The sequence below is a fragment of the Nicotiana tabacum genome, chromosome 6 (assembly GCF_000715075.1).
Source record: "Nicotiana tabacum cultivar K326 chromosome 6, ASM71507v2, whole genome shotgun sequence".
Taxonomy (NCBI): domain Eukaryota; kingdom Viridiplantae; phylum Streptophyta; class Magnoliopsida; order Solanales; family Solanaceae; genus Nicotiana; species Nicotiana tabacum.
This window is the reverse complement of record NC_134085.1, coordinates 166,838,143-166,851,745: the sequence shown is the minus strand read 5'-3', so window position 1 is coordinate 166,851,745 and position 13,603 is coordinate 166,838,143. Positions and strand designations below refer to the sequence as shown.

Sequence of the window (13,603 nt, the reverse complement as noted above, 5' to 3'; positions counted from 1 at the left end):
TTATCATTTAAGCGTCATAACTATTATGTATCGACCACAACCTATTTTACGATGAAACGGATAGCACCTCCCCTATATATATGACTTCACACCATTCCAAACAATCACCAAACAGCCCAAACAACATCAATAATAAACATATTGAGCCTCCCAAAATAGTCCACGCACAGCCTAATCACTCCATACATACGACGACCACCGTAGTCGTGTCAAACGACCCGGAAATGTTACGAATAACTATCATCCCACAACCCTACATATATATGGTGTTTATCCACACCCTTCCTCCTCCAAAACTCCACAAAACAGTAGTAAAATACGCAGCCCAACAGCAACGCAAAATAGTCCACAAAACAATAACATTACTACCAAGCCTTTCGATATATATTTCACAAGTTCTAGCTTCAATGGCTTAGACGCAACTTGGATAATCTTAAATACATATAGAGTAAGAGGTTCCTTACCTTTATATAGAAAGAAAAACTCCAATTTGACCTTAAATTTCCATGAAATATCCATCCAATGCTGCCACAACAACAAAAAAGCGAAACTAGCGATCAATTAGTGTTTTTCGGCACTAGAATCACTTTAGAAGGCTTGAAATCACCTAGGATTGATATTAAGAACATGAGAGAGTATTTAAGGAACATAAACCCTTTAAAACAACCTCCCACATGAGCTGGAGCGACACAAAAATGAGCAACAACAAGAAGAACAAAAGACTTACTAGCGCCACGGAATTCCCGACACTTGATTTGTGTTGTTTGCCCTTTTTTTGGGTATTGAATCTTGAGAGAACCTTGAGAGGATGTTACTAGGGTTCTAAGGTCTGAAAATAGTGAGAATAAATGACTTAAAACGGGTTGGAGGCATCCTATATAGGTCCAAATATCTTAAACCGCCTTAGTGGGTCCCATAGAGAGATGCTTGACGCAGTCTCGCAAAAATGCGAATATCTATCTACTACGAGATCGTATCGATGAACAGTTTAATGCGTTGGAAACTAGACTCATATATCTTTAATTTGGTTGGTAGATAATCCCGTAATTCCTTGTAAATTAGGAGAAAAGATTAGAAACATTTGACCTAATATTTAAGTAAAATTATGAACCTAAGTTGAGACAACTTTTGTCGTTTTTTGTTTCATAACTCGTTTGACTTCAAGACTTATGATACGGATATTATATGATTAAAATACCTTAATACATGACCTCTTGAGTGTATTAAGAACCGCTAGATTTACCTGAAAATACTAGTTACAACATCCTTGATTCATTTAACTTCTAATACTTGTTAATCACCCTTATACACTCTTGTATCACTTAAGACCAATAGGATTGACTTTTTATCATCTCAAAGATAATTCCTTATTGGATTTATGTTAACTAATATATGGCATGAACTAACACATATGGATATGGGTTGTAACACCCTCCCCCCCTTAGGAACATTCGTCCTCGAATGTAAGGGTTCATGGGGAGTTTAAATCATCGTGGATTCCAATGGAAATTTCCGATCAATTTTCCCCTATAAAATGGTCACTAGCAAAACTTGCAAGCAATTAAGCCCAACATATGGCTTCACAAGGCTACACAAAGCATTATGCATATTTACATTATCTACATATCACCATTTTGTATTAATGAGGAGTATTCTCAAATTATTGCTTACCTCATAGAGCCGTTTCACCTTCCAATGTATCCTGTCTTCCACCAGCATCCTTGTTATCTTCATTCTGGAATAGGTAAGGGTATTTAGACTTCATCTCCTCTTCTGCTTCCCATTGATTTACGACTGAGAGCATCTGCCACAATATTGGCTTTACCGGGATGATACAATATCTCGATGTCGTAGTCTTTCAGTAATTCAAGCCACCTACGCTGCCTCAAATTCAACTCTTTCTGCTTGAAGATGTATTGTAAACTCTTGTGATCTGTGTAGATGTCAACGTGGATGCCGTATAAGTAGTGCCGCCATATCTTCAAAGCATATATTACTGCAGCCAATTCCAAATCATGGGTTGGATAATTCTTTTCATGCTTCTTCAATTGTCTTGATGCATAAGCAATCACCTTCCCATGCTGCATCAATACGCACCCCAAACCTATACCTGAGGCATCACAATATACCACATAACCTTCTGTTCCTTCAGGAAGAGTGAGCACTGGTGCGGATGTCAATCGATTCTTCAGCTCCTGAAAACTACGTTCACAAGTGTTAGACCACTGGAACTTGGTAGCTTTCTGTGTTAACTTAGTCAGTGGTGATGATATAGAGGAAAACCTTTCCACAAACCGCCTATAATATCCTGCTAGCCCTAGGAAGCTGCGGATTTCTGATGGTGTTGTAGGTCTTGGCCAATTCTTTACTGCATCGATCTTCTAAGTGTCGACACTAATACCCTCGTCAGATATCACATGGCCAAGAAACGCTACTGAGTTCAGCCAAAATTCACATTTGGAGAGCTTAGCATATAACTTACAATCCTGAAGCGTCTATAATACTATCCGCAAGTGGCCTGCATGTTCCGCCTCCGAACGAGAATATACTAGAATGTCATCAATGAATACAATCACAAACACATCAAGATAGGTCCTAAATATAGTATTCATGAGATCTATAAAAGCTGTTGGGGAATTTGTTAGCCCGAACGACATCACCAAGAACTCAAAGTGCCCGTATCTTGTATGGAAGGCCGTCTTTGGAATATCCTTCTCCTTAACCCTTACCTAATGATACCCTGAACGTAAATCAATCTTGGAGAAATACTTGGCACCCTGGAGTTGGTCAAACATGTCATCAATTCTTGGAAGTGGATACTTGTTCTTTATAGTAGACTTATTCAACTGTCGATAGTCGATACACATCTGTAACGACCCGTCTTTCTTCCGCACGAATAGGACTGGTTCACCCCAAGGTGAAGTGCTAGGTCTAATATCCAGCAAGTCCTTCAACTGCACCTTCAACTCTCGCAACTCTGCCGGGGCCATTCTGTATGGAGGGATAGAGATCGGTTGAGTGTCAGGCAACACATCAATGCTAAACTCAATCTCCCTTTCAGGAAGAAGGCCTGTGAGTTCATCTGGGAAAACATCTGGGAATTCGTTGACCATGGGGATTGATTATAAAGTAGGCGGTTTCGCCTCCGCATCCCTAACGCGAACGAAATGATAAATGTAACCTTTTGAGATCATTTTCCTTTCCTTAAGATAGGAAATAAACCTACCTTTTGGTGTAGCAATATTCCCTTTCCATTCAATGATGGGTTCACCAAGAAATTGAAACCTAACCATCTTCGTACGGCAGTCAACATTTGCATAGCATGAGGCCAACCAGTCCATTCCCATTATCACATCAAAATCAACCATTTCTAACTCAAATAAATTTGCCGAGGTTTGATGACTACAAATCATCACAGTGCAACCTCTATATACCCTTCTAGCAATCACAGAATCTCCTATCGGAGTAGATACCGCAAGGGGTTTACTTATCAATTCAGGTTCAATGCCAAACTTATTAGCCACAATGGGTGTAACATATGATAATGTAGATCCCGGATCAATCAGTGCATATACATCATAAGAAAACACAGATATAATACCTGTAAAAAATCTGGAGACGGCTCGAGATCCTGTCGACCTACTAGAGCATAGGTTCGATTTTGACCACCCCTTAAACCCGGCACTGCACCTCTACCTCTACCACGACCTATCGACTACTGAAAACCCCGTGCTGGAGGTCGAACTGATGAGGAAGAAGCAGACACAGATCCAGTCGGTTGAGCCATACCATCACCTCCCCTGTTAGGACAATCCCGCATCATATGGCCAGGCTGTCCGCAAGAATAACATGCATCAGAACCTCGACAGCACAGTCCAAAGTGGGCCTTGCCGCAATGATCACAACGTGGTGTTGTGGGTCTCGTCTGACTAGTATCCCTGTGATGTTGCGAGCCTGATGCATGCGAACTCTGACCTGGACCAGAATGGGTAAATCAACCATATTGAGGCCTCTGAAACTGTGAGGGAGCACTAACTACAGGTGGCGCCGAACTCCTCGAAGACTGGGGCCTGACGCTGCCTCTGAAGTCATTAGAATACCTTGCAAATCTCGCTCTCTTATGCTGGCCCCTATCCTGCTCCCTATCTGCCCCCTGCTGGCGCTTATGATCCTCTAGGGTCTGGGCATAAGCCTGAATACGGGAAATATCCATGCCCTCCACCAAGGAGGCTGTCGTGCACTCATTTATCAGATATGGTCCCAATCCGTTCACGAACAAATGCACCCTATCACTCATCTCGGCCACCATATGGGGAGCATACCTTGCTAAAGAATCGAACTGCATACTGTACTCTCGCACACTCATATTACCTTGTCTAAGGTTCAAGAACTTATCAGCTCTAGCTCGTCGTATCTCAACTGGCAAGTAGTGACGAAGAAAGGCCTCAAAAAATTCCTTCCACACAGCTGGAGGAGCGTTCAGACCCCTGGATCTCTCCCAACTATCATACCAGAGAACCGCTAAATCCCGTAGCTGATAAGAAGCCAACTCTACTGCCTCTATATCGCTAACATGCATAACCTGCAGTGTACGATGAACCTGGTCAATAAAAGTCTGTGGGTCCTCTTTGGGTCTGATCCGGTAAACACTGAAGGGTCTAAATTAATAAAATCACGAACTCCTGTACTAACTGGTTTATCAGCAGCACCTGTATTCTGCCTCTGAGCCTGAGCAGCTACCAAGCTAGTCAACAACTGCAAATCACTCCGCATATCCTGGTCTGTAGTGCCAGACGGAGGAACTGGAGGCGCTGGGTGCCTTCTAATATCCTCTGGAGGAGATGGAGTAGATGAGGTATGAGAGGGAATCTCACTCTGAGCCTCACTTTGTCCTGCTCTAGCTTGGGGCACCTGACTGGTACCCTCTCCCGCTGTTGTATCAAGCCGTCTACTAATCGTTTGCTTCCTAGTCGAAGGCATCACTGAAAGAAAATAAAATAAGGTGAATATTAGAGACAAACACTTACGACTCAACTCTACGCACGATCTAGATTCAGGAAGAAGGTAACAACCCTAGATGTCATGTAGCCTCCTGATTATAAATGTGGCGCGCTACACATCCATAATCAAGACTCTAGTAGACACAGCCCATAGACAACCCCTAGGACAGACTTGCTCTGATACCAAGTTTGTCACGACCCAAACTGGAGGGCCATGACTAGCACCCGACCATACTTGCCGAGCACCAACGTACATTTCATCTAACCTCCATTATTATCTTTTAGGGCTGACGAGATCAATATAAATGGTAGACCTGGATCATGGACAACCAGCAATAAAATATGACGGCATGAACATACATAGCAGGGGATGACCAGACAATCAAGAAACTATATATAAGGTATGAGCTACCACGCTATCATGAAAGACTATACAACAAAAAGCAGCCGACAAGGCATACCAAACTATACATGAGTCGACACTTGTCTATGAGCCTCTAAAGGAACATAAGTGCTGCAACATAGCCGGAACAGGGCCCCGACATACCCATAATGTCTATAATAGAAATGCATACCAAGACCACGGCAAGTCCGGATAAGGGATCTCGCCAATCACCGCTGAACTGGACAGCCTACTGTGGTGGGGGAGCTGCACCTGCCTGTCTATCAGGACCTGCAACACGACATGCAACGTCCACAAACAAAAGGACGTCAGTATGAATAAAGTACTGAGTATGTAAGGCAGGGAACCATAAATACGAATAGTAATGTAAGCAGGGATAGAGAATATACAACCTGGAAAATCTGAGTACCTCTGAGGGCTACTGACATGCAATGCATGATACATATGTATGTATACATAAACTTTTAAAACATATGCCTCTGTGGGCATCATCATCATCATATCGTACCCGACCATAATAGGCTCGGTAAAAACATACCCGGCCATCATAAGGCTCGGTAGAATCCTACCCGGTCACGTGGAGCTCGGTAAAACCCAACTGATCAGTGGATGCACAATAGGTGCCGTACCCGGCCAACTATAGCGTGGCTCGGTAGAGTAAAATAGATACATATATATAATGCATGCTTGACTCATGGAATCACATTCTAAACCTTTTGGAGTGACGTAAGGTCGGTATCCTCTGTACACGTTATTAGGACTAACTCTTCACTATGAACCTTATAAGAATCAGGAAGTACCAACAACATTGATAACATAAGAATAAGAGAAGCAACATTAACATCAATCGTTCCATAAGAGGGAAAGCAATGTAAGTACTGCTAGCTTCTAAGAGTAGAGTATCTTTGGAAGCTCGTTCATTACATTATGTACAATCGGAGTCGTGCAAAAGAAGGAAAGGGATAGCCTCACATACCTTGTATATACTGCCCTAATCTCAAGCTATGCAATTGTCAAAACTCCTTAGTCTACAATAAGAGAAATGATACTATCGTTATCATTTAAGCGTCATAACTATTATGTATCGACCACAACCTATTTTACAATGAAACGGATAGCACCTCCCCTATATATATGACTTCACACCATTCCAAACAATCACCAAACAGCCCTAACAACATCAATAATAAACATATTGAGCCTCCCAAAATAGTTCACGCACAGCCTAATCACTCCATACATACGACGACCACCGTAGTCGTGTCAAACGACCCGAAAATGTTACGAATAACTATCATCCCACAACCCTACATATATATGGTGTTTATCCACACCCTTCCTTCTCCAAAACTCCACAAAACAGTAGTAAAATACGCAGCCCAACAGCAACGCAAAATAGTCCACAAAATAATAACATTACTACCAAGTCATTCGATATATATTTCACAAGTTCTAGCTTCAATGGCTTAGACGCAACTTGGATAATCTTAAATACATATAGAGTAAGAGGTTACTTACCTTTATATATAAATAAAAACTCCAATTTGACCTTAAATTTCCATGAAATATCCATCCAATGCTGCCACAACAACAAAAAAGCAAAACTAGCAATCAATTAGTGTTTTTCGGCACTAGAATCACTTTAGAAGGCTTGAAATCACCTAGGATTGATATTAAGAACATGAGGGAATATTTACAGAACATTAACCCTGTTTGACACAAAAATGAGCAACAACAAGAAGAACAAAAGACTTATTAGCGCCACGGAATTCCCGACACTTAATTTGTGTTGTTTGCCCTTTTTTTGGGTCTTGAATCTTGAGAGAACCTTGAGAGGATGTTACTAGGGTTCGAAGGTCTGAAAATAGTGAGAAGAAATGACTTAAAATGGGTTGGAGGCATCCTATATAGGTCCAAATATCTTAAACCGCTTTAGTGGGCCCAATAGAGAGGTGCTTGACGCAGTCTCGCAAAAATGCGAATATCTCTCTACTTCGAGATCGTATCGATGAACAGTTTAATGCGTTGGAAACTAGACTCATATATATTTAATTTGGTTGGTAGATCATCCCGTAATTCCTTGTAAATTTGGAGAAAAGATTAGAAACATTTGACCTAATGTTTAAGTAAAATTATGAACCTAAGTTGCGACAACTTTTGTCGTTTTTTGTTTCATAACTCGTTTGACTTCAAGACTTATGATACGGATATTATATGATTAAAATACCTTAATACATGACCTCTTGATTGTATTAAGAACCGCTAGATTTACCTGAAAATACTAGTTACAACATCCTTGATTCATTTAACTTCTAATACTTGTTAATCACCCTTATACACTCTTGTATCACTTAAGACCAATAGGATTGACTTCTTATCATCTCAAAGATAATTCCTTATTGGATTTATGTTAACTAATATATGGCATGAACTAACACATATGGATATGGGTTGTAACATATATGCCCTTGGGCAATTCCAAGGCTGTAACTAGAAATAAAAATTCTCCAGTATAAAACCAAATAATGTTTTAGATTATACAATGTATGTCCCATTTTAATACTATGAATCAAACTCCACTAAGAAATGCACATGCACTAGATAATACAGAATTATTAATCCTTATATTGTAATTTTTGTCTGACAATCTCTACATTAACTTATCTGCCAACTGAACGACCCCTTGTGGAAGAATTGACGCCCTATAATTGTCAGAACAACAGCTGGATAAGATTTAAATATATATATCATCGGGGTGATTGAATTGATAAAGTTACATCGTTAACCGAACACAAGTGATCATTAGATGGAGGCTGATCAGCTGATCTCACAACAATTCGCCCAATAGAAAATGCAGGTTGTGATGGTTGTGGAAGCGTTTGAGGGTCATTTTCTAGCATAAAAACTGCAGAGGACATGGTAGGTCTATCTGCTGGATCTTGTTGAACGCAGAGCAACCCGATATGGATGCTTTTTATTATATCAACTGCCACACAGGACTGCGATAAGCCAGGGTCCATAAGCTCTAATCCTTTCCCTTCACACCACAATTTCCATGCCTATATTTTCAAGATGATATCAGGATGATTTATGCAAGTTGAAATTGACATAACAAAAAACAAAAAATGAAAAAGGAAGTCTCTTACAAAATTAAAGAGGCTCTGACCATATTCTGAAACATAGCCATTGTTTTTCCTCCCACTTACTATCTCAAGGACCAGAATTCCAAAGCTGAAAACATCTGATTTAGTAGAAAAGAGTCCTTCCATTGCATACTCAGGGGCCATATATCCACTGTCAAAGTAAAAACAAATTTGGTCTTCAGCATCAATCTTACAACACAATGTCGTTTTATACAATGTCAACTGATTTTTGAATCATCTTCAGCTACTAGCTTACAATTTCACACATATAGAATATGTTTGAATTTTGTTAGCGCGTCATCTAAAAGAATGTTTTAGAGAAAGAGCACGTGTTTGTTTATTTATTTAATTTCTATTAAACATACTCCTTATGTGCAGGCTAGTTCTTCCTCTTTGCGCTCTGCATGTTGAGATATTCTGATCGTGGGACTTAAAGGCGCAAGGTGGCACATCTTTTGTGTTCTAAATATTTTAGACAATGTAAAAGTCGAATTTTTGGTAGAAGAAAAACTCAATCAGAAGTCTTACTAGGTTCCAACAACTCTATTTGTATTGGCTTCACATTGATTTCCGCTAAACATCTTTGCCATTCCAAAGTCTGATATCTTCGGGTTCATATCTTTGTCCAGTAAAACGTTGCTAGCTTTTAGGTCCCTATGAATGATTCTCAGTCGAGAATCCTCGTGCAGATATAGGATGCCCCTGGCTATTCCCTTAATAATGTGGAGACGCTGTCTCCAATCCAGAATCTCGTTTTCTCTTGAATCTAGAAAAACAAAGTAAAGAATGAAGTTAGTGAACAATTGCTGCGTCGGGGTACACTGATTGGCCAAATAAGGAAAGGACAAACCGAAGAGGAAGAAGTCCAAGCTTTTGTTGGGCATGAACTCATAGATAAGCAATGCTTTATTTCCCTCTAAGCAGCAACCCAAGAGCTTCACGAGATTTCTGTGCTGCAATCTGGCAATTAAGACGACTTCATTCTTGAACTCTTTCAGCCCTTGACCAGATGTTCTAGAGAGCCTCTTGATTGCAATTGCTATGCCATTGGCTAGTTTTCCCTGGAATGTTATACACAACACCAGATGACCAAAAACTATGGACAAACTGACCCCCTCTAGCAACGTGATAAATGATAGGGATTGTTACCTTGTATACTGGACCAAATCCACCTTCTCCGAGCTTGTTTTCTTCAGAAAATTTTTGTGTAGCAGCTCGAATGAGGTCTAGTTTTACAACTGGAAACTCTTTGGACCTCGCCTGCTTTTCGGAGCTAAAATTATCATTCGAAAAGTCTTCAGCAAGTGTTTCTTCTATCATGTTAAGCAATTGAGTTTCTTGATTACTTTCATCCCCCTCTGTAGAGATTCAACTTTTGATTGGTTATCCGAAAAAAAACAGTTTCTTTTAAACCCAATACACCAATAACCTTTTACCTTTGGCTATACGTCTTCTTCTTTTCACAAGGTAAAAACTAGTTCCTGCCAGTACAACAGCCAACAGTGCTATAACACCAATGATGATACTAATAAGCTTTGTCTTCGAGGTATTTCCACCTGAAAACAGAAAATAGTTGGTAAATTCAATGCTCAAAATCAACGGTTACCTTGTGAGTAGAATGCCTTGATAATTAAACTTATTTAGTACAACAAACTTGAGATATAGAAAAGTCCATTGTTTAAGACAATCTTCAAATTCAGATTATATAACAGTGGCGTATGAGATTAATAAGCAGTTCTAGGATGCTATTTGTATGTCAATTTATAACCATGAAAACAGTAACCGGAGTTGTAGACTTTTAGTAGAAAATAGAAATATATGTCTACTCAGAAGAACTATCCCCTCTTTTCAGATAATTGGGGAAACTCAAAAATTAGAATCACATTCTGAATACGTGAATAACAACTTTTTAGTACAATTTTCTGAAATGGTGAAGGGAATATGCAACTCATTGTCAAATAGCTAAATTTAGAGAACATTATCGACATTTATGTCAAACCTGCACTCTCCAGCCAAGAGCCATATTCTTCATTCTTTTGTGACATTTCAATTCTGCAAGTTGGAGAGGAGGCGACAAAGCGTAGTTTAGTCAAGTAACCTTTTAATGATTAATGTTATTAGTAAATGATTTTCTTACTTTATGTGTGTCAAAGCCTTAAGACATTTAAAATGGACCAAAAATGTAGTATAATATGATTAGGATTGTAAAGCTTTTTTATATGAATTAGAAGCCATTAGTTTAATGTGAAAGACAGGGAAAATAGGTGCCTCCATATAGGTTCTCTGGGAAATTGCTTTCTTTTAGTAATTTCTTAGGAAATTTGGCTTCACAAACAACCTCTGGAAATAAAATTAGTGCCAGGGCGGCTCTAAAGGCTTGGCCAGTGAGGCTCTTGCCTTAGGCCCCCAAAATTTGAAGGTCCCAAATTTATCGGAGAAATTTCAAAATAGCCAGATTTATAAGTGGTCATTCAAAAATAGTCACAGTTTCAAAAGTAATCGAAATTTAGTCACTTTTCATGTAAAGATAAATCTGAACGAAAACATTGTTCAAAATTCGGAAAATAGTCTAGCATTATACTGGAGTTCATACGTATCGGTCCAGCATAATATGCTGGAAGTTCATACACAGGTGCTCCAATCTCCAGTATATTATGCTGAAATTTTTCGCGTGTTGGAGTTCCAGCATAATATGCTGGAAGTTCATACATAATTGCAACGATTTCCAGTATATTATGCTGGAACTTTCCATGTTGCAGCAAAATAGTGGCTATTTTTCAATGACTTTTGCAAACGCTGGCTATTTTTTAATGACCGGTCCGAAAACTAACTAGCCCGTGTTATTTTTACCAAATTTACTCGGGGGTCGTTTGCTTGGAAATAAGTTATCCGTGATTAATTATCTCGGGATTAGTTATCCCACCATCCCACAGGGATAAAAAAATACTACAATCCCGAAATAACTAATCCCCGAATTAGTTATACCGCAATTTTATCTCAACCAAACATGGGATAAACTCATCTCAAATTTAATCCTGAAATTAATTATCCCTTGTGCCAAACGAGCCTTTAATCTTTTATTATTATGACTACTATATACTATATAATTTATATAAATAATTATTATAAAGAAAAGTGTTATAGTGTTTTGTTATTTGATTGAGGTTATTTTATACCAATAAGTTCATAAATTGTGGTAATTTCTCACTCATTAATTAGTATATTTACTTCAATTTTCAATTTTAATTTTATCCTTTTTGTATAGGAATTCAGATATATATATCGATAACATAATGAATTTCTTTTACAATCTTCTTTGAAATTGCATGAACACAAAAACATTCATGCACTGTTTTCTTTAGAGTAATTCAACATATTATATTATGTTATCTACAATTAATTTTAGGTATGCACCAATAAGCGCTACTAATTATCATTTAAATTGATCAGAATGAGTATTTTTGACATTGTCAATACTCAAAACTTAAGTTATTACGTTATATATGTTTTTCTTTTTCTTGATTGTGATGATAGCAAAATCAAAATTTTTAATTTGAGTATTGGACCTCAACATCTGATGATACAGCACTTTATTCTTTGTGCTCGCCCCCCCCCCCCCCCTTTTTTTTTCTTTTTGAAATTCACTATTTTTTTATCTTAAATGATTAATTTTATTGTTTAGAAAGCAAATTTTGTTGTTAGTGTAAAAATTTATAAAATAAATTTAAGGGTCTCTCAATATGATTTCACGTTAAGCCACAAGATTTGTTGAGCCGCCCTCCTGGTTACTGCGTGCAACTTATCAAGTAGAAGAGAATATTTTATACTTACCTTTATCCTCGTTACCCTGGCTGGTCGATGGCTGTGGTGCTCCCGGACCCCGTCCAGCAGGATTTAAGAACTGATATAGCTCATACCTTAAATTGCAGCTTGCATATAGAACTCTGCATCCGCGTGGTACTCTGGCGTCAGAGAGTAGAGTACTGATTGCAGAAAGAGCAGTATTCAGGCAAGCGCGACAATCTGCAGCTGACAAATCAGGTAGACACTGCACCATACCATACAACTTCTGAATCGGTTCAAATTCATCAGAATTTGCAGCATATTTAAGGTTGGGATTAACTGAAGTAGCTTGATAGGTAAGGTTATCAAACATTGAACCCAAAATCCGCTTAAATTGTTTTGGCCGCGAAACGTTTCCTGCGTTATACAAAAAGCTTCCACCTGAGTAGTCCAGGGCGGAGACGAAAGATACATTAGAATAGCGGATCAAACACTCATCATACCATATGATTGCATCTTTGGTGTGAGGACATTCGCGCAAGATCCGCTCAGTTGCCACGTCTATACATCTTTGGCAAATTTCAGGTGCAACGTCTCCTCTACAAAGGAATACTCCATGAACTTTATTAGGGTCTTCTCCTTCACTGCGATTTGCATAGATGGAATTGCCACCATTATTGTATAGCGATCTGTATAGCAAACGGGCAAGATTAAACTGAAATTTGCTTCCTTCTGTATAGTTACTAATGGTTGAGCAAAAGCTTTTCAGGAAGCTGCTCTCTGCAGGTTTCACGCCCACAAGTATGTTTGACAGAGCAAGCAGCGAAAGGAGAAAGAAAATCAGAGTTGTTCGGCTACTGCTTAAAACTAGAGCAGACACCATACTTGATTATTTCCAAGTCTTCCTAAATCCTAATGTACTGCCAATTGATTGGAATTACGTACTACGACAATCTAAATGGAGTATATAGGACTTAGGAGTAGTATATAGGAGGGAAGTTGACTCACTCAAAATAATGCGCAATAAAACATTAATATTCTTATGTGATTATCACACACTTCAAATACCAAAAAATAATAGTATGTATTTTTTTAAACAATTTAAACTTTTAAATGTGATTATCACACACTTCAAATACCAACTACCAAGTAAATAGGAAAGTGTATGTCACCAGGAAGTTTCGTTCTATTATCCTAGCTATTTTATTTTATGAGGTTGACTTTTCCCTTTTTGTCTATTTTAAAGAAAAAAGATTCTCATATTTATATATTAG

At 38.7% G+C, this 13,603-nt stretch overlaps 1 protein-coding gene across 1 annotated transcript; it reads right to left on the bottom strand.

Moving 5' to 3' along the window:
- Positions 1-7,939: 7,939 nt before the first annotated feature.
- LOC107761347 (cysteine-rich receptor-like protein kinase 15) lies at positions 7,940-13,265 on the bottom strand. Its single transcript, XM_016579578.2, has 7 exons — positions 12,378-13,265; positions 9,983-10,102; positions 9,696-9,904; positions 9,397-9,607; positions 9,075-9,312; positions 8,550-8,697; positions 7,940-8,462 (listed from the first exon to the last, which is right to left on the bottom strand). The coding sequence occupies exons 1-7, from the start codon at positions 13,210-13,212 to the stop codon at positions 8,151-8,153; spliced, it is 2,073 nt and encodes a 690-aa protein (XP_016435064.2). The 5' UTR covers positions 13,213-13,265; the 3' UTR covers positions 7,940-8,150.
- Between the last annotated feature and the right edge of the window lie 338 nt (positions 13,266-13,603).

Coding starts and splice junctions, on each gene's coding strand:
- LOC107761347 (XM_016579578.2), bottom strand. CDS start 13,212: ATGGTGTCTGCTCTAGTTTTAAGCAGTAGCCGAACAACTCTGATTTTC. Junction 10,103..12,377: donor CCAGGGTAACGAGGATAAAG/GTAAGTATAAAA, acceptor TTCTGTTTTCAG/GTGGAAATACCTCGAAGACA. Junction 8,463..8,549: donor GTCAGAGCCTCTTTAATTTT/GTAAGAGACTTC, acceptor TTGAAAATATAG/GCATGGAAATTGTGGTGTGA.